The sequence below is a fragment of the Felis catus genome, chromosome F1 (assembly GCF_018350175.1).
Source record: "Felis catus isolate Fca126 chromosome F1, F.catus_Fca126_mat1.0, whole genome shotgun sequence".
Taxonomy (NCBI): domain Eukaryota; kingdom Metazoa; phylum Chordata; class Mammalia; order Carnivora; family Felidae; genus Felis; species Felis catus.
Genome location: NC_058384.1, coordinates 27,988,823 through 28,010,738, shown reverse-complemented (window position 1 = coordinate 28,010,738; position 21,916 = coordinate 27,988,823). Strand labels below are relative to the sequence as shown.

The following is a 21,916-nucleotide window of genomic DNA, read 5'->3' as shown; positions in this document are numbered from 1 at the left end:
CTAGGTTTGTGCCCTCAGGCAATTGCTTAATGTCTGTGTTCCTCAGTATCCTCATCTGGGTTGGTAAGAGGTTAATTCATGTGTGCAAGCACCTAGAAGGTACCTGTCACATATTAAACACTAAACTAAGTGTTCTTATTAGTTTTGGTATATGTATACATGAAGCTCTAAAAATTAAAAACTAAGCCATTCCTATAGCCAATAGTTTGATGCTATTGCTAGCAGCATATAGCTCTTTGAAACTGCATACACTGAAGGGTCTGTGATCCCTTTAAGAATTCTAATAAATTCTTAATGAAGCACACATACCCACGTGCAGAAGAAAACTCTAGCTAAAGAAGAAAAAAGGGAGCATATTAAGAATACTGATCTTCTTAGATTATTTTCTGAGCCAGTTATCCCTTGAAGAGGTTCAAGAAGAAACAAGCATAGAGAAAAAAAGAAAGGCGAGCCAAGAAACAGACTCAACTGTAGAGAACGAATTGATGGTGACCAAAGGGGAGGAGGGAATGGGGGAGTGAGTGAAATAGGTGATGGGAATTAAGGAGTGCACTTGTGATAAGCACCAGATGTTGTGTAGAAGTGTTGAATCACTAAATTGTACATCTGACACTAATATTGCACTGTATGTTAACTAACTGGAATTTAAATAAAAACTTAAAAAAAAAGATCTGTTGGAATGCAAGAAGAGAATATTAGAATTTCATGTATATTTATATTTTATTTCATCCAATTAAAATGTCTTTTTGTTTTATAATAGATACAACACATTAGTTAATATCATTATTTCAATAACACATGTATTTAATGTTAGAAATATGTTTTGGAAGGGTGCGTGGGTGGCTCAGTCAGTTAAGTGTCAGACTTCGGCTCAGGTCATGATCTCATGGTTCATGAGTTTGAGCCCCACATCGGGCTCTGTGCTGACAGTACAGAGCCCGCTTCGGATCCTCTGTCTCCCTCTCTTTCTGCTCTTCCCCACCCATGCTCACTCGCTCTCTCTCTCTCTCTCTCTTTTTCTCTCAAAAATAAATAAGCATTTTTTTAATTAAAAAGAAATATGTTTTAGAAATCAATGCTCAAATTTTTTTTTAATAATAGGAGTACACTAACAAAAATATTTAGCTACCACACCTGGATGTGTCAAATGCTTTTACTTCCGAGTTAACAATCTGATCACTTTTGAACAGAGTTAGTTATAAATTCCACTTTTATATGAAAATAAGTTTTTAAAGAATAGGCTAAAATATGTAACATATTAACCATTTACAAGAAAAATTTGAGGCAAAATGGGTATTAGTGATTTCAAGAAGATCCATTATAAACTTTCAAAGTGTTCCCCAACTCAAAGGTTTCATTATTTTCCTTACCTCACGTCATGTTCTACATCTTCTATTTTTTTTCTTTAGAAAGTCGTTAGGGAAAAGATAATTATTTAGTTAAGTTTTTAGATACAACATGGCTCTTTAGAAACTTAAAAAAAATAAAATGTGTTCCTGGGACACCTGGGTGGTTGGGCTCTGCGTTGCACTCCACACTGAGCATGAAGCCTACTTAAAATAAAAAAATTAAATATTCAACACTGCCCCAAGTGTTGAATTCCCTGGGGTTTTACTGAATATTTTTGTTCTTTTGATTACTTACTGTTCTCTTGGTAAAATATGCGTTTAAAAAGTACAACATGCTTTATAGTGCACTTTATTTCTTTTGTTCTTTCAGATCAAACTACAAAATCAAGTCAATATCCAGAATCACTTTGGCGGTCATCACAAAGTAAGTAAAACCATGTTTTAAACTCTTGAAATTCTATCTGTGTGTGTGTGGTCAAATGCTGTTTTTATTTTTGAAGATTCTCTTTTAATGTGAAGTGTTGAAAAAGAGGTATAGTGAATGCTAAAAAACTCATCCTGCATCTTGAATTTGCTTCATCTCTGTACTCAACCTTGAATTCGAATTTAAAAACAAAAATCTGCTTTCTGTGACTTGTTGAATGTCCTTGTTTGCCATATAAATTTGTTGACTAGGGCGCCTGGGTGGCACAGTCTGTTAAGCGTCCGACTTCAGCCAGGTCACGATCTCGCGGTCCGTGAGTTCGAGCCCCGCGTCAGGCTCTGGGCTGATGGCTCAGAGCCTGGAGCCTGTTCCTGATTCTGTGTCTCCCTCTCTCTCTGCCCCTCCCCCGTTCATGCTCTGTCTCTCTCTGTTCCAAATAAATAAATAAACGTTGAAAAAAATAAATAAATAAATTTGTTGACTATTCTTAGTTTAATTAACTAACATAGTTTGAGCCTACTTACATGGACATATTCTAATAAGGATATAAAATTTTATATGCAGTATGATTTGAGCTCTATTGCAAAAGTTTGGAAGGATGAACAAACAAGTGATAAAGCAAAGTATAATAAGAAGTTAATGGAAAGCTAGGTGGTGTGTATATCAAAATCTTATAGCCTTGCTTACAATTTTGAAAATTTTCACAATACGTTGAAAAAATATAACAAAAGAAAGGATTGGAAAGTAATATACTAAAGTGCTGATAACAATCATTTGTTTAGAATGGTAGAATAATTGGTGATATTTTTCTTTTCCTTTTTTTTCTGTACTTTGCAGATTATCTAAAGTAGATATGTATTTTTTTAGGTTAAGCAGAAATGATGCTGTTTCTTTCCCATGTTTATTTTTTAAATTTTTTTTTAACATTTATTTATTATTGAGAGACAGAGAGACACAGAGCATGAGCAGGGGAGGGGCAGAGAGAGGGGGAGACACAGAATCCGAAGCAGGCTCCAGGCTCCAAGCCATCAGCACAGAGCCTAACGCAGGGCTCGAACCCACGAACCGTGAGATCATGACCTGAGCCAAAGTCGGTCACCCAACCAACTGAGCCACCCAGGTGCCCCTCTTTCCCATGTTCAATTAAGTCCCAGAACTTGAGTTAATTATTAATCAATCTAAAATATCCTTGTATGTAAAATCTTCAAGGACTTTTTTTTTCCTTCCACATCACCTTTCTTGAAACATGAAACTGTTTTTAAAGAAAAAGTCTTTGTAAATCTGTTTTATTAATCATTGTATTTATATAATTCCATATATTTCACATTATATATATTTAGTTTTTAACAGGTTCTGGGATAAAACTGAGATAAAATAAAAGCCACTGAGACACAAAAATAAGTCCTTTGTGGGGTACCTGGGTGGCTCAGTCGATTGAGCATCCCACTTTGTCTCAGGTCATGAGCTCATGTTCATGGGTTCGAGCCCTGCTTTGGGCTCTGTGCTGGCAGCCTGGAGCCTGCTGTTTTGGATTCTGTCTCCCTCTCTCTCTGCCCCTCCCCTGCTCACTCTCTGTCTCTCAACAAAGAGAATAAAACATAAAAACAAAAAATTAAAAAAATCATTTGTGGAAAATTACTTGCTGAATCATCATTTATATGTTTGCCCTTTGTTATTCTAAATCTTTGATATTTGGAAGCTCTTAAATGTATCTCTCTATATAAATTATGCTACATGCATACAATTATGAAAAGTGAATACTTTGTATACTAATGAATAGGTGATCGAGGTATATATCCTTGAATTTAAGATACCATTATTTTTTGTATAACTGAAAAAGAAAAATCATCCAGTTAAACTATGATATACCCTCGATTATAAGATACAGCCCTACATCAGAGGTGTTTTTTTTAAAACTACTCCTTGGGGCTCCTGGGTGGCTCAGTCAGTTAAGCGTCTGACTCTTGATTTCAGCTCAGGTCTTTATCTCAGGGTTGTGGGTTCAAGCCCCAGGTTTGCTTCCACACTGGGCATGAAGCCTACTTTTTCAAATCAATGAAAGACATGTTAAAAAACAGGTCTACTGTTTTTCTTTTGTTGGGATAGACTGAAAACAAATCTGGAAGAATATTCATATGTCTTATTCGACATGGTATTCCTGTGTGTAGTAGTCACTTAGTAGATATTTATGAATTTTTAAGTTACACATTTCTAGAATGTTCTATTTCTTGGGGCACCTGGGTGGCTCAGTCGGTTAAGTGTCCAACTTCAGCTCAGGTTATGATCTCGCGGTCTGTGAGTTCGAGCCCACATCAGGCTTTATGCTGAGAGCTCAGAGCCTGGAGCCTTCTTTGGATTTTGTGTCTCCCTCTCTCCCTCTGCCCCTGCCTACTTCATGCTCTGTCTCTCTCTCTCTCAAAAATAAATAAACATTAAAAAAATTCAGAATGTTACATTTCTTTTACAGTTAGCATGTATATGTTACATTTGTATTTAGAAAAAATAAATTCGAAAAATTTACAATAATACTTGTATCATTGGGTAGAAATAACTCATTTCTTCAGAACAGATTTAGAAATTTCCCTTGTTATAATTGTTTGAAATATCATTTCTAATCATCCCATTTGTCCTTAAATACCATCCCAAAACAAAAAAGTAACTACTTTTTTTTACTTCATAACTTTCACTTCATAACTACTTTGCAATGTCCACAAAATTGCTTATATAGTATATGCCATATACACCAGTATATAGCATAACATATATGGACTGCGTGGGTTTGTATCTGAGCTTTACTACTTCCATATTACATATATGTATGTACTATTTCTATATATGTGTATACATATGTATGTATATATATGTATATATATATTCCATATATTTGTAAAATGGGAATAATGGTGTTGACCACATAAAGCGTGAGAATTAAGTAAAATTATACTTGATACCTGACATTTAGTACATGCTTCCATTATTTTGATGGTATTGATTTTAAAGTTGACTTATTATCCAATTCCTGAACACTTTGATGCTTAGAAAAGGGAAAACAATGAATATAGTATATATGTTTGGGACTGATGAAAGAAAGGTTTGATTTTTGTGGTGATTTTTTGGTTTATAGTATCCATAGTATACAAGTATAATGTTTATGCAGTATTTTCATTGTTCTTATTTCCAAGTATTCCATGACCTTATCTTTGTTTTCTGTTATAGGTCGAGACTTCATAACTCTTGATAAGCAACCTTCAGTGCTAAGTAAGTGGTTGGTTGTCTGTTCTTTTATCAGTCAAGCAATTCTGACCTTGTCTTATTCTGCCAACAAAACGTTTGAATAGGATTTTAAGTCATTTTACCCTCTTTGCCTTTTAATCCACCACACATTAGTATCAAATGTGTATAATTACTCTGTGATGTGGAAATGTGTTCAGGATTATTTTACGTAAAGTAACTTATTTGCAAGAGTGAATGGTTAACTTTTTTCTTCTTAAATACATTGAAACCAAGTTCATGTATTATTGAACTCAGTCATTCTCATAGACCAGAACAAAAAGATTGGTACCTAGTTTTGTCTATTAGGTGATTATATATTTATTTGCTGTCTATTTTGCTATAGGAAGTGGTTCATCCTTCACTGGTGTGATCCTTTGACATTATCTTTTACTTCTGAACCTATTGCTTTTATTGTTTTCTTCCCCAACTTTGTTTTACCTTTCTGATAAATTTACCTTCTAACAGGAGTATGGTATACATTTTCAAAATATTGAAATGATATCTTGGTATATGCATTTGCTTTAGGCTCGGGATATCAAAAAAAACCTCAGGAATGGTTTGAACAATCCACAAGAATAAGGACTAAGATGCAAAGTAAGTTGCTAAATCTTTACCTGTTACTGAAGTAATTTCACGTATATTTTCTGTTTTTCTTTATTACTCAGCATACAAAAATATTTAGTTCTTCAGATAGGCATTTAGATTGTGATTTCATTACTGAAGCAGAGCTATGACTACAAGATATTTCCATATGCTTGGAATGTCAGGAGATGGTCTGGTGTTAAGTGTAAATAGTGGTGGGAGAAAACTAGTGGATGAAGTTTTCAGTTCTATCTAGCTGCAGCCCAATCTGTACATGATAATGAAATTCGACTCTTTTGACAATACCTGTTTTTTATTTGTAGCAGACATTATTTACTTTTATGTAAATAATCAGAGAAATTCTGCATACCCATTATATTAAGTAATAAAGGATGAAATCTACAAATAGTATTTTCTTGTTTAGGTTGAGGATGGATTAAGTGTCACAGAATCTGAAAAATACCATATATAGATGTGATGAAATAATCATGCTTTGAATTCAGTGTCTATCATAATTTCTATAGCAGTTTCCACATTAAACCTTGACCGTGTAAAAAAAAATTAAGTTACCCTTCACCTTTATCCCTTCTTTATACTCTAACCACAATAATCTCAAGGTTCTTTGGTATTCCTTTACTTTTATTTAAAATTTTTTTTTAATGTTTTATTTATTTTTGAGAGAGAGAGAGAGATAGATCATGAGCAGGGGAGGGGCAGAAAGAGAGGGAGACACGGAATCGGAAGCAGGCTCCAGGCTCTGAGCTGTCAGCACAGAGCTTGACACGGGGCTCGAACTCACAAACCGGGAGATCATGACCTGAGCCAAAGTCGGACGCTCAACCAACTGAGCCAGCCAGGCGCCCCATCCTTTTCTTTTATTTAGATAATATAAGGGGCTCCTGGGTGGCTCAGTCAGTTAAGCATCTGACTTCAGCTTAGGTCATGATCTCACGATCCGTGAGTTCAAGTCCCACATTGGGCTCTGTGCTGACAGTTCGGAGCCTGGAGCCTGCTTTGGATTCTCTGTTTCCCTCTCTCTCTGCCCCTCCCCTGCTCACTCTCAGACTTTCTCTCTCTCAAAAATAAATAAACATTAAAAAAAATAAATCTCCATCTCTTGCTCAAAAAATGACTAACTATAATTGACAAAGTTAGCTTGTGTAAACAAACCTCTGTGGCTTTGTTTTACCATCAGTAAAGTAGTGGTGGTCATAATTCATTCTTCCCAACAGTTGAAGTTTTACCCCACATGTGAGTTCTTCAGTCTAAAACTGAAAAAACTTTCTGTCCTTGCCTTATTGTTGGCTGTCATTCCTTATTGTTGTATGTACCTGGTGTTAGAAAACTATTTCTTCTTATAATTTGCTCTTCCTGACCTGTTATAGTTAGGAAAGCAAATATTATTTAGCTTACTAGGATTTTGTTTGTAACCAGTATCAAAATTAAAACTTACTTTGAAGATCTAAGAAATAAACTCTTGGAAGTAAAAATGGATGAGTTTAAGTATATTTTCTATGAAAAACTCAGTTCTTATTTTATGTCTTAGTTCTTTACTATACATTCCGGGTAATTGATAACAGATATATTTCTTCCAGGTAACTGTAGTACACTTTGTTACCAAAAATATATAATTTTTATTTCCTCTGATAAGATGTTGTGCAAATGCAATGGAGAAGGGAAAATAATTATACTGAAGATCTGATTAGAATGCAGAAATAGATTTTTTTAGTTGCTAAATTAATAGGTAAGGCTTAGTCTGTTTGCGTCCCTGCTTTGTCTTAGTGTATTTATTATGGCTTAAATATCTGCATACTGATTGATAGCCATCTACTACATATACAGAGCTTTGAGAATTATATAGAAATTATATGCAAGAAGTTTGCACACTGAGGTGCAGATAACAGAATTTTTTAGACCTTTAGCTACATAAGAACTTTAAGAACAGTGAACATGAAAATATTTTTAGTGAAAGTAGAGGCCTGCAGTGATTTTCATATGGACTGACAGATTCCTCTTTAATCCAAGATCATTTAAAATGGTTTTTGCTTAGCATTCTAATAATTTCATTATTTCATTAAGTTTATATTTCCATCTTCTTTAGTGAGAAAAAAATTAATTTTTAGATTTAGGTGTTCACGAACCTGGGACTTTCACATCCTTATTGTCAACCCATGATAGCACAGTTCCTTAGGTAGACAGGTCCCAGTTTGGGTTTCTGCCTGTTTTCTAATCTTTTGGAGAAGATAGAATCACTGTCTTTATTTTTCTTATTTCCCAGGTAATAAAACAGTGAGAATAGGGAAGAGTATCTAGGGAAAGGTCAGGCCTCTATGAGTCTGTACCTCATTGATATACATGTTTTAGAACCTGTCTCTGAAAGTAGCACAGAGGAATGCCTGGGTAGCTCAGTTAGTTAAGCAGCCAACTTCAGCTCAGATCATGATCTCACAGTTTGTGAGTTTGAGCCCCACATTGGGCTCTGTGCTGACAGTTCAGAGCCTGGAGCCTGCTTCGGATTCTGTGTCTCCCCCTCTCTCTGCCCCTCCCTGTGCATGCTCTGTCTCTCTCTCAAAAATAAACATTAAAAAATAAAAATAAAATAAATAAATAAAATAAAAGTAATGCAGAGATACAAAGGAGAGTTTGGAGTTAGAGCTGCAGTCCCAGCTCTTCTATTTACTAATTGAGTGACCTTGGTAAAGCCACTTAACCTTTGTTAAGGTTTTCTTACCTTTTCTTACCTTTAACGTGGAGACAATAGTGCCTATGACTGGTTATTCTAATTATCTTGTTATATATGTGAACACAACTTTTTAAGTCTGAATACCAAATGAATAATTACTAATTAGTAAATAATTACTAAATGATTAGTTATTTATTGTTAACAATATATTGTGTAATAATCAGTAATAACAACTATGAAAGATTCATGTCCTCTGCACTTGACTTTTATAGAGTGATTGTTACCATACTCTTCTGACTGGAAAACCTTAAGCTTTATCTTTTAAAAAGGTGTGTGTGTGTGTGTGTGTGTGTGTGTGTGTGTGTGTGTGGTGTATGTGTGTGGTGTGTTTTTTGTTTTTTGGTTTTTTTTAGGAATTTCTGTCACTATTTCTGATGATATTTTTAATAAGAAGAGGGATAGAGATTACCTCTTAGAGAATGCTGTCTGCTTGAACAGTATATACCCTGCTTACAAGTTTGTGTTCTATGAATTTTATATATATTACATATGTTAGATAGTAACTGTTATTTAGCTATTCTTTATCATTAAAATCATCATAGAAGAGCACTTAACAGAATTTTCTTACATTATCTCATTTGATCTTTGCAACCATGGATTAAGATATACAAGATAAACATTTTCTTGATGGATTTTTTTCTAAGACAATTGTATTATGTTTCACATGCTCTTTCACTATTGGTTCCTCTACTTGGTGTCCTCATATAGTAACTTTTTAAAACATTTTATTGAGGTATAATTGGCATACATTTAATGTATTACAGGCTTGATATGCTTGGGGATGAGTATACATCCGCAAAACTATAACCACAGTCTATACTGTTAGCGTATCTGTCACCTCCAAAAGTTTCCTCTCACCCTCTTTATTTATTACTATGTGTGTGTATGATAAGAGCACTTAACATAAGATCTACCCTCTTAGCAAATTTTTAAACATATGGTACAGTATTGTTAACTATAGGTACTATGCTTTGCAGTAGATTGCTAGCACTTAGGCATCTTGTATACCTGAAACTGTGTACCTTTAACTAAAATCTCTTCATTTTCCCTTTCCCCTCCCTCCTACAACCACCATTCTGCCTCTCTGCTTCTGTGAACTTGACTATTTTAGATTCCTCACAAAATGAATTTTCAGAACTTACAGCTATATTGTCTTTTATGATGCAAAACACTGTAGATTTATACATATTATTAACACTAGGCATTAAAAATGAAAATGCAGTGTAAAAAAGCAATTTGTATTTATTTGCAAGTGTAACGAGTCACGAGTTGATAATGAAGAAGCAGCAGTATGATTGTTTTATGGTGGCCTCGTGTAATCGATACGATTGCCTCATAGTAGCCTAATTGATACACTAATAAATGAATCATTATAAAATTTTTATGGCAGACACTATTACAGTCAGATTCATAATACAGTATTTGGAAACATAATGTTACTTTAAAGAACAAAACAAAACATTCACCTGTGATGATAGGCTGACAGGCAGTTTCTCCAATGACTTAGAGAGAGAGGTATATGGTATCATAATTCCTTGAAAACAAAGTTAATAAACAGTAAGAAAACTAACCTTATTAATTTTGTATTGATTATCACTCCTGTTACACCTGGGTAAGGATAGGCTATCCTCTTCCGTACAAGCCTTGCACACAGTGTTCTACACAGTGAACACTTAGGAGAAGATGATGACACAAAAACACTTCGTACAATTCTTGCCATACAGTTTATTAGATTTTCACACCAAGACACTCATACACACGCAACAGATCAGTTCATTGTGCTGCGTGATGGTTATTTACTAGTCATTAAGTGGAAGTGCATCATTATAAAGGTCTTCAACCTTGTCATTTTGTGTTGAGTAGGCTGAGGAGGAGGAGGAAGGGTTGGTCTTGCTGTCTTAAGCATGGCAGAGGCCAAAAAGGTGGAGAACATGGAACAGGAGGCAGGCATGCTCCAAAATACTTAAATTCTGTCTCACTTTTTTTTTTTTTTTTTTTTTTGCCTTCTCATTTCTCTAAAAGTGTGTCTATATGGTTCCAGTTTTTCTTCCACCATTTCCTTTAGTTTCAGTACCTCTATCATAAAAGGGTCCTTGTCGTTGAGTCAAAAGCAGTCTTGAATAACTGGCCACATTATCTAATGTCAGTTTGTTTTCTGCCGCTGCTGCTTCTACATCTTCTTCCTCATCGGCTGGCATCAGATGATGCCACATCTCCGTCAAGGAGAAGCACACCTTCTCCGTCAAGTCGTCTTCTGTTAATTCCTCTGGCGTGTTTGTTAGCTTTTGAGCTTCTCCAAGACCCATATCTTTTTTTAAATTCCAGTGTAATTAACACGCAGTCTAGTTATGTTAGTTTCAGGTGTACAGTATAGAATGACTCCGCAGTTATTCAGAGCTCATCACAGCAGGTGCACTCCTTAATCCCCTTTACCTATGTCACTCACCACCCCCCCCACCTCCCCTCTGGTAACCATGAGTTCTCAACAGTTAAGGGTCTCTTTTGGGGCAGGGGGGCACCTGAGTGGCTCAGTTAGTTAAGCTGTGGACTCTTGATTTCAGCTCAGGTCGTGATCTCACAGTTCATGAGATTGAGCCCCACATAGGGCTCCGTCCGCACTGACAGTGCACTCAGCCTACTTCTGATTCTCTTTCTCCTTTTCTCACTGCCCCTCCCCTGCTTACACTTACTCTCTCTCAAAATAAACAAACTTAAAAAAAATCTTTAAAAAAATTCCAGAAAGAACAAAAACAAACAAAAAAAATCTTTTTGTTTGGCTCTTTTTTTCTTTGCTTTCTTTGTTAAATTCCACATATGAGTGAAGTCATGTGGTACTTGTCTTTCTCTGACTTATTTATTTGACTTAGCATTACATTCTCTAGATCTATCCATGTTGTTGAAAATGGCACAATTTTATTCTTTTACACACACACATATATACCACTTTTTTTTTTTATACCACATCTTCTTTATCCATTCATCTATTGATGTGTACTTAAGCTGCTTCCATAATTTGGCTATTGTAAATAATGCTGCAATAAATATAGGGTGCATATATCTTTTCAAATTAGTGTTTTCATATTCTTTGGGTAAATAACCAGTAGCGGAATTACTGGATCATATGGTAGTTCTATTTTTAATTTTTGGAGGAACCTCCCTACTGTTTTCCAGTGACTACCAGTTTGCTTTCCCACCACAGTACAACAAGGGTTCTTTTTTCTTCACATCCATGCCAACATTTGTTTCTTGTTTTTTTTTTTCTTTAAGTTTATTTATTTTGAGAGAGAAGGTACTTGCATGTGGGGGAGGGGCACAGAGTGGGGTGGGGGTGGGGCCAGGGGAGAGAGAATCCCAAGCAGGCTCCCCTCTGGTGGCACAAAGCCTGCACAGGGCTCTGTCCCATGAACCACAAGATCATGACCTGAGTTGGAGCCAAGAGTTAGATGCTTAACCAACTGAACCACCTGGGCACCCCTCTTGTGTTTTTGATTTTAGCCATTCTGACAGTGTAAAGTGATATCTCCTGGTGGTTTTGATTTGCATTTTCCTAATGATGAGTGATGTTGAGCATGTTTTCCTGTGTCTGTTGGCCATCTGTATGTCATCTTTGTAGAAATGTCTTCTTTGTTCATGTCTTCTGCCCATTTTTAATTGAATTATTTTTGTGTGTGTTGAGTTGTATAAGTTCTTTCTATATTTTGGATACTAACTCTTTATCAGATATGTCATTTGCAAGTATTTTCTCCTGATCAGTAAGTTGTCCTTTAGTTTTATTGATGGTTTCCTTTGCTGTGCAGAAGCTTTTTATTTTGGTGTAGTTCCAACAGTTTATTTTTGCTGTTGTTTCCCTTGCCTCAGGAAATATATCTAGAAACAATGTTGCCTGGACAATGTCAGAGACATGTGCTCTTTTCTAGGATTTTTATGGTGTCAGGTCTCACATTTAGGTCCTTAATTCATTTTGAGTTTATTTTTGTGTATGGTGTAAGAAGGTGATGTGGTTTCAGTCTTTTGCTGTCCAGTTTTCCCAACACTATTTATTGAAGAGATGGTCTTTTTTCCTATTTTATATTCTCACCTCCTTTGTCGAAGATTAATTGGCCATATAATCATGAATTTATTTCTGGGCTCTTTATTCTGTTCCATTGATCTATGTGTCTGCTTTTGTGTGAGTACCATACTATTTTGCTTATTCTAGCTTTTTAGTATATCGTGAAATCTAAAATCCATATCTTGATACCCTTCACCCCCCACCTTTCTGCCATATTCATGATCTCTCTCATGATTTCCTTGATCAGCTGTGTTGTAAATCCTATAAGATAACACACATCTGGACACAGTTTTCTCCAGCAGGAATTTATTGTTCTGGGTTTGATGGTTTCTTCTATAACAATTATGGCATTATTAAAGTATATACATATGTTAATTTTATGCAATTATGATTTAATACTGTATATTTAGGGGCACCTGGGTGGCTCAGTGAGTTAAGTGTCCAACTTCAGCTCAGGTCATGATCTTGCGGTCTGTGAGTTCGAGCCCCACTTCAGGTTCTATGCTGACAGCTCAGAGCCTCGAGCCTGCTTCTGATTCTGTGTCTCCCTCTGTCTCTGACCCTCAGCTGCTCATGTTCTGTCTCCCAAAAATAAACATTAAAAAAATTTTAATACTGCATATTTATGTTTGTTTATATTTCCCTCAGCTTCACATGGCACCATGTACAGTCTGGGTGCATAAATTTTGATAAATTTTAACTCTACTGTAATTTGTGTGTATTTTATGGTAGTCAATGATAAAGTAGTATCTACATATATTTTATGTATTCATGAAATACTTAACTTTTTCTTAATTTTTAAAAATATTTCTAGGCTATGCATTTCGACGGTTTTTTCAAATTGTTATAAATCTTCAAAAAATTGTTCAGTGTGTTAAAAGTCCACATATAAGTGGGCCTGCACAGTTTAAACCTATGTTGTTCAAAGGTTAACTGGATATACCACATTTTCTTTATTCACTCATCCATCAGTGGACTTTTAGGTTACTTCCATGTCTTGGCTATCATGAATGTTACTGCAGCGAACATAGGCGTACAGATATCCCTTCAAGATCCTAATTTCAGTTCCTTTGGGTATATATCCAATAGAGCGATTGCTGGATCATATTGGTAGTTTCATTCTTCAGTTTCTGAGGAGCATGACGTATTGGTAGTTTCATCCTTCAGTTTCTGAGGAGCCTTCATGCTCTTTTTCCATACTGGCTGCAGCAATTTATATTCCCACCTACAGTGCACAAGGGTTCTCATTTCTCTACATCCTCTGTCCATATACCTCACTCTTGACTTTTGTATAATACTCATCCTAACAGGTGCAAGGTAAAACTTACTGTGATTTTGATCACATAACTCATCACATGTTTCAAGTGTGCTGTAATCACATGGTCTGTTTTTGCTTCTGTTGCCTGTGTTGTTGGTGTCATATACAGGAAATCATTGCCAAAGCCAGTGTCAGGATGCTTTTTCCCTGCATTTTTTTGGGAGTTTTATGGTTTGGGTTCTTATGTTTAAGTATTTAATCCATTTTGCATTGATTTTGTGTGTGTGTGTATGGTATAAGAGTCCCAGTTTCATTCTTTTGCTTGTGGATATCCAGTTTTCCCAACACCGTTTATTCAAGAGACTGTCCTTTCCCCATTGTGTATTCTTGGTATCCTTGTGAAAGATCAGTTGACCATATCTGCATGGATTTATTTCTGTATTCTCTATTCTCTTCTGGTGGTCTGTATGTCTGTTTTTATGCCAGTACCATACTGTTTCGATTACTCTAGCTTTGTAATGTACTTTGAAGTCAGGAAGTGTGATGCACCCAGCTTTGTTCTTCTTACTCAGAATTTCTCTATTTGGAGTCTCTTGTGTTTCCTTGTGAATTTTAGGATTGTTTTGTATTTCTGTAAAAAATGCCGTTGGAATTTTTATAAGGATTATACTGAATCTATAGATTGCTTTAATGTGTATTGAGTGGGATAATGTGTGTTGGCGGAGGGGAGGGCAGAGAGAGAGGGAGACACAGAATCCAAAGCAGGCTCCAGGCTCCAAACTGTCAGGACAGAGTCGAACGTGGGGCTTGAACTCACGAACTATGAGATCACGACCTGAGCTGAAGTTGGTCGCTTAACCGACTGAGCCACCCAGGCTCCCCTAGACATTATTAGAATATTAATTCTCCAATCCATGAACATGGGGTACCTTTCCATCTATTTGTGTCAGCTTTAATTTCTTTTATTAGTATTTCGTAGTTTCCAGTGTACAAGTCTTTTACCTTCTTTGCTAATAAGTTAATTCCTTATATTTAGTTCTTTTTGATATTATTATAAAGGGGATTATTAATTTAAAAAAAATTTTAAGTTTGGGGCACCTGCATGGCTCAGTTGGTTGGGTGGCCGACTTCAGCTCAGGTCTTGATTTCACGGTCCATGAGTCTGTGAGTTTGAGCCCCGTGTCAGGCTCTGTACTGACAGCTCAGAGCCTGGAGCCTGCTTTGAGTTCTGTGTCTCCCTTTCTCTCTGCACCTCCCCACTTACACTCTGTCTCCCTCTCTCTCTCTCTTTCAAAAATAAATAAACTTAAAAAAAATTTTTTTTTAATTTAAGATGTTCTCTGAGTTATGTAAATATTACATGTTATGTAATAACTGTATAATATTTTATATTATAATCAGTATAATATATATTGTAGCTATATGTTATATGTGTTACATAAAATGTCTCATTTGATTCTTTTATATAATAATATGTATTATAATTTAATGATTTCAGGAATAGAATTTAGTGATTCAGTATTATAGTTTTATATTATTATATTTATGTATTACTATATTATAATATTATATACTATCTCATTTGATCTTTGTAACCATAGAGTAAGGTATTCAAGATAAATATCACTTGATGGAATTTACTTGTTTGTTTTAGTAATTCAGTTGTTAACTTTGGTGACCTAAGTTACAAGTTTCTAAATGATGTTATTTCCTAGGCTACACTAGTAATTGTGAAACAATATGCCTTAAGGTTGATGTCATTTTGTTTCATTTGAGATTTTTTGTCATATAAGCAAAAATAAGGCTATTTCTATACCTTAGCAGTGCTAATTTTATACCTCTAGGTTAGTCCTGTGTTTCTCAAATGAAAGCTCTTGGTAAATACCAGGAAGGTCATTTATATATACGTAAGTTATAAAATCCCAGGCAAGTGATAGATGGCAGTGTTATCAAATGTAGGTCATATGAATTAGTAACTCTCTCCCTTCTGAGAGTTGTCCTTCCATTTCTTCTCTCTTATGTTAAAATCTGTGGTCATGCCAAGAAGCACTGAGGGAAAAAGGAAAAATTTAGGATAATTTTGTTTGCTAAAATAATGATAGAAGTAGAGATTTGATGGAGTCATGAGAAAATTATTTTTGAAATCTGACCACAAACCTAAATAAAACAGAATTGTCTATTAATAGAAATGGTGAAAAGTTTGTACTATAATTTAAAAAATATTACTGATATTTGAAATGATCAGAAGCACCAGAGTAAATATTTGAATCATTTTGAGGTAGAAAGTAGGATTAAGATTGAGTTTTACCTTAAAACCCCTTATCCAGTAGCTCAATAATCCATAATCCATATTTTGTCCTTTTTTCCCCTTCTTACAGCATCATCACCAGACAGGAGTTCAATATATGGCAGTTTTTCAGATGGTATAATACGTTTTATTTTCTTTTAGTTGTATTTATTTTCTTTGTTCTATTAACTTTGTGCTATAAGTTTCACCACTTCCATTAAATGATTTGGATCAAATATTTAAGGCTTTCTCACAAAACAAATGTATTAAAAGTATGCTTTATACTAGACCATGGCATGCTGTGAATAATTATGAAAGAAATAACTTTTGAGTCTCAAGGAGCTGTCATTCTAATGGGTGCTTAGATCTTCCACTTTTTCTTCTATTTCTGGCTGATTTCTGCCTCATATTCTCATGGTAGAATTTGTATTTTCTTTCTCTGTTGGAAATACTTATATTTGAACCATAAATTGATAAGTCTTTATTACTTCTATCATTAGATGACAGCATTCAGAAATCAGAACTTGGAAACCAGTTTTCATCAACTTCCAGCCAAAGTAAGTTTTTCTGTTCAGTTTTTATAAGCAAGTTTCTGAAACCGGTCATTCATAATTATTTTAATTTTTTTTTGACAGCAAACAATGCTATTTGAAGAATTGTATTTTAAACACTTAAGAGGAAAAAGTATATATTTTACTAGCAGTGAAATTCTTTAAGGACAAACTATATGAAATAACATCCATAAGACTAAGAACAATTATCCATAAGACTATCCATAAGACTAAGAGCAAAAGTTAATAAGCAGCACTACTAATAATAACCAAGTGAACCTTGCTGAATCAAAAGAAAGATGGCACATAGCATGACATAATAGGATTACCATGGGTTTTAGAGTCTACAGACTCGACCACTTTAGCCTTCTGTGTAGCCTTGGGGCAAGTTTCTTTAATTCTCTAAGCCTCCTTATTGTCCTGAATAAGTACTAAGAAAAATCTTCACAGTGACTCTCAGGCTTTGGTCTCATATCGCTTTCTACTAGCAAAATTAATAAATACCTAAAGAATATATATACATATATATACACACATATATGTACATATATATGTGTATATATATGTATATATATGTATATATGTATACATACATGTGTGTGTGTGTATATATGTGTGTGTGTGTGTGTGTGTGTGTGTATGTATATGTGTGTGTGTGTTATACCTGTCTGTATTTACCTGGAAATTAAAATTGAAAAATTTTTAAAGTGCCTATTTATTTTGAAATAATTTAGTAAGAATAGTGACCAGTTGCTTGTATTTTCTAGTCTCTTTAATGCCTGGCTTAATAAAATAGAGCTGGATTCTCATATCTCCTTCTTCATTCAGTATGTTACAATATGTTGTTTTGGTTGCAGTATACGCCACATTCCAGCTTTATCCTGATAATATAGATTTTTAATAGTCTTCAGGTAATTGTGGATATTCTGATAAACTCAACAAGGTACTTGAAATGTGAAACCTGAGACCATACTAATGAACTTTTTATGTTGTTACCTTAAAATTCATTGGTCTTTCTTATACTTTGAATGGAATATCATGTAGTGATCATTCGGAAAATACTGGTTCACTAAGTTATGTAGATCTTCCAAATGTTGACACTTGTATAAAAAGATAACATTTGTTGATATCGCCACCAATCTCAAGACAAAAGTTCTTAAGTATTCAGGAGCTGTCAAGCTTATAGTGGCAGATACAGTATTTCTACAATCCTAATTTTCACTTTAAACCACGAATTCTGTAATTGGCAACGAATATTGTCAGCTGTTTTTCTAGAAACAACAGACTTACTTTGTTCATCTTCAAGAAAATGTCTGCCAAATACTCAAGTCTGACTAACCATTCTTTGTCACTTGTTCTTAAAAGTACTAGTTCAGTTCAACTCAGCTGCACAGAGTTCTTTTCCTCGAGACAACTACTGTGCTGTGCTAGGTAGCAGAAGTACTTTAGGTATATTTCCCAGTTCTTCACATAAAATATTAAGATTTGTGCTCAAGAGTTGAGTATTAATTAAATGAAAAATTTTGCAGTTTCACTGATACCCTTAAATGAATGGGTGTCAATACAAAAACTGTATTAGCGCTACCCTGATTCATGCTAAGGCATCAGTTGTTTTTCCCACCATTGCTTTCTTTGCACCATCAATGCAAATGTCCACATGGCGGGAAATGTCGGATAACATCTTAATGTTGTGAGAATAACTTTAACCTCAAGGACCTCCTTGGAATGATCTCAAGGTACCCACCAGTCACACTTTGAGAACTATTTCTCTAAAAACTCTGTAGTATAAATAAATAGAAGGTATAAAAGTATTATTGTTGTTTTCCTGTTAAATGAAGTGGTATATGAGAAAGTCCTTTATTAAACTGGAAAGTGCTAGGTAAATGTAATTGGTATCATTATTGCCAATAATAATTAAGGATGAGCTGCAAACTCAATTTTTTTAATGTTTATTTATTTTTGAGAGAGAGAGAGAGAAAGAGACAGCACATGCAGGAACAGAGGAGGGGCAGAAAAAGAGGGAGACACAGAATCCAAAGCAGGCTCCAGGCTCTTAACTGTCAGTACAAAACTCGACTTGGAGCTTGAACTCAAGAACCGTGAGATCACGACCTGAGCCGAAGTGGGACACTTAACCCACTGAGCCACCCAGGCACTCCATGAGTTGCAAACTCAATTTTACTGGTGTTAACTTACATTCCACAAAAGATAGGCATCTGCAATTAAAGGGAGAGCTACCTATTATAATATATGGAAGATATTCACTTACAGTGCATCCTTTTTTAATCCCTTTGTATACTTCAGAAACATTCCACCTTGGATGATCAGCTACATGAATTCTGAGCATCTAAATTTAAAAATCTATTTTGTATTTTAGTATTATTAACCTTTTAGTATTGTTTATCTCTCAAATATTAATAGTAGTAATAATAGTTTTGCTTTAGAAATTATCTTATTTCTGACTTATGTCATTTCATACATTTAAATTCTATTTTTTACTCTAAGACTTTTTATCATTTTGACATTGAAGAGACATACGCATATTTACACACATAACTTAAAACCTAGGGGTGTGAGATTTTCTTGAATACATGTGATAAACCTTCCTTTAAGAAAAGAAATTACCTGCTCCGTTCTTTAAATTCCTTCCACTTTTAATGTCTATGGAAATTAATATTGGTCTTACAAGTCGTTTGTCCTTGAATCTAAGAAAATGATCGCTGGCATTTCTTTTTTTTTTTTTTTTTTTTTTCCTGAGCAGAAGCAGCTGGACAACCCAAAAGTGCATCTTTTGTCAAGATGAAGTGGTGGTGCCTGCTCGTTCTGGTAGCTTCTTTCGCCATCGGGAGTTTTCTCTTCGTTCGTACTCCTGAGGTAAAAACCACTCCTGTTCAAGAGTTCCAGAACCAGATGAAACAACTTATGAATAAGTACCAAGGTCAAGATGAGAAGCTGTGGAAAAGGAGCCTTACATTCCTAGAAAGACATCTGAATAGCTCGCAGCCTCGGCCTCAGCCTGCTATCTTGCTGCTCACTGCTGCTCGAGATGCTGAAGAAGCACTGAAGTGTCTGAGTGAACAAATTGCTGATGCCTACTCTTCTTTCCACAGTGTCCGTGCCATCCGGATTGATGGGGCGGACAAAGCTACTCAAGACAGTGATACTGTCAAAGAAGAGGTAGACTGGGAACTGAGCAATGGGTTCACGAATGGCCAGAACGCAGCGGTGGTACATCGCTTTGAGTCACTGCCTGCAGGCTCCACTTTGATCTTCTATAAGTATTGTGACCATGAAAATGCAGCCTTCAAAGATGTAGCCTTAGTCCTGACTGTCTTGTTGGAGGAGGAGACGCTTGGAACCAGTCTAGGCCTAAAGGAGATTGAAGAAAAAGTGAGAGATTTCCTCAAAGTCAAGTTCACCAACGCGGACACACCCAACTCCCACAAACATATGGACCCGGATAAATTGAGTGGGCTCTGGAGCCGTATTTCTCACTTGGTCCTGCCTGTCCAACCTGAAAATGCCCTGAAAAGTGGCATCTGCTTATAAAGGGTGACAGAAGACAAAATCATGTCTCAAATTTGGAGAATTTTTCAGCCTTTGTAACCAGAGACAGAATTCAGAGCTCTTTATGAAAGAACTGGTTTCTTTTTAAAGGATGTTAAATTCTTAGGTAAACATGGAACATCTAACTCATTTGTTCACCCTAATTATCTGTTATTTGAGAGAATCATTTCCCTGTTTCCATTAAGATCTGCGTTAATGATCTCTGAGGACTACAACTTACATGCAGTCCCCTAGTCTGTTTAGACTCGGGGTTGAATCATTACTGCCGTGTTATGACCAGACCAGGTTGGGGGGGATTGGGCTCCTTCCTATGAATCCTCCCAAGTTTATAAGTTAGATTTTTCACAGAGTTTGCTATTAGTAAGGCAGCTCTATAAATGCAACTGTGGGTTTTCCCATTATTCTCTTTTACCATCATTTAGGTGCGAGTTCCTTAGTCAGTTTCCACTTTTAGAAGCAAGAGTAATGAAAGGTCATCTGAGTGTGTTTGGATTGTTTTCTTTGTTTTTGGAGGGCAGGAGAAGGAGGCAAGGAAAAGGAGAAATTGTGGAATGAGGAAGGTAAGGGGGAAAATCTTCAAGATGAAATTAAAATAAGCCACTGAGACTTAGGTCATTCAGGTATAGCCATATGAACTCTATTCTCAGTGAATTCTGCTGGGGTTTGTTTTTCACGTGTCCTTTTCCTTTAAGAAATTTTTGGTCCTCCCAAGGATTTTAAAGCATGTATATAATAAGATTTAGCATATTTGTTCATTTGACTCTTAAGGGTGTGGTCAGTTCAGAGCAGTTTATTTTGGACATATCCTGAAGCCTTTGTTTTGAATTAAGAATATAATCGCAGGAATTGGTAAATCACTGGTTAACCGGCTTTCCTGGGCTATCGAAGAAGGATTTGATTTTCTGCGTGCAGTTCTACAAATATAAAGATGTACTATGCACGTGATAAATTTTATTAAGAGTGCCTCGAGCCAAAGAGAAAGCGAACTTTACCATATGTGGAGAATGTTGAGATGTACTACTGTGCATTCCTGTACCGCTGTTGTATTTCAGTTGTAACCTGGCATCTATAACTGACCTTTCTCATCTGTTGACTGCTTTGTTATTCTTAAAATCGTAAGATTCTAGATACACCTTTTTTTTTTTTTTAATTTCTACAAACCTTAAATGAAAATACTGTTTTTAGAATACTAAAGGCAGTCATTGGCTTTATCATTCACCTGTTGAGGATCCTCCCATGCCTGGTAGTAGAGTGTGGTCCGGTTCCTTCCAACTAGGACAACCCGTATTCATAAATTTATACCCTTTATTGAAAATTGTTCCTGACTGTCAGAAGTCAGGTCATCTGATTTATAGAGGATTCTAAAAACAAGAGTTTTTGAAAAGGCTTATTTTATACACATATATTATATGGAGAAACAAATGTTTTTATTAAATGTTTTGCTGACCAAAATAATTTTAAAGAAATTAATGTTACTTATGTCTTTCAGGAGAAATAATTGTAGCAGCTGATCTGTAAATGACTTTAGAAGCTATTTTAGTAATTTAAATAAATTTACTTTCTTGGTTTGTACTCTGTGTGTCGTGAACTTAATGATGATTCATGAACCTTTTTTTTTTTTTCCAGTTAATCCTAGAGTTTTCTTTACACTTGAACAATTTTAGTAATTTCTGCTAGGAGAAACAAAGGCCAGAGAATTGTAGCCATTTACAAGTACATTGGTTAAAAATATAATAACCATGCTCTTCTGTTTCATCCAGGGATTTTTGAATTATCACTATATTGGAATTAATTTAGGTTTTCCTGACTTGGCAAAAGAATCTGCAGCAGT

At 35.3% G+C, this 21,916-nt stretch overlaps 1 protein-coding gene across 4 annotated transcripts in view; it reads left to right on the top strand.

Moving 5' to 3' along the window:
• Positions 1–21,657, top strand: part of TOR1AIP1 (torsin 1A interacting protein 1) — a 43,768-nt gene extending 22,111 nt beyond the window's left edge. For 2 of the 4 annotated variants that reach the window (XM_011290985.4, XM_011290986.4), the window contains 6 exons: positions 1,720–1,773; positions 4,990–5,031; positions 5,572–5,640; positions 16,059–16,103; positions 16,468–16,524; positions 19,280–21,657. In XM_011290985.4, coding sequence (XP_011289287.3) covers positions 1,720–1,773; positions 4,990–5,031; positions 5,572–5,640; positions 16,059–16,103; positions 16,468–16,524; positions 19,280–20,067 — 1,055 coding nt within the window. In that variant the 3' untranslated portion in view covers positions 20,068–21,657. The remainder of the gene's footprint in view (positions 1–1,719; positions 1,774–4,989; positions 5,032–5,571; positions 5,641–16,058; positions 16,104–16,467; positions 16,525–19,279) is intronic. The other 2 variants (XM_019821789.3, XM_019821791.3) reach the window with 1 other exon arrangement.
• The last annotated feature ends 259 nt before the right edge of the window (positions 21,658–21,916 follow it).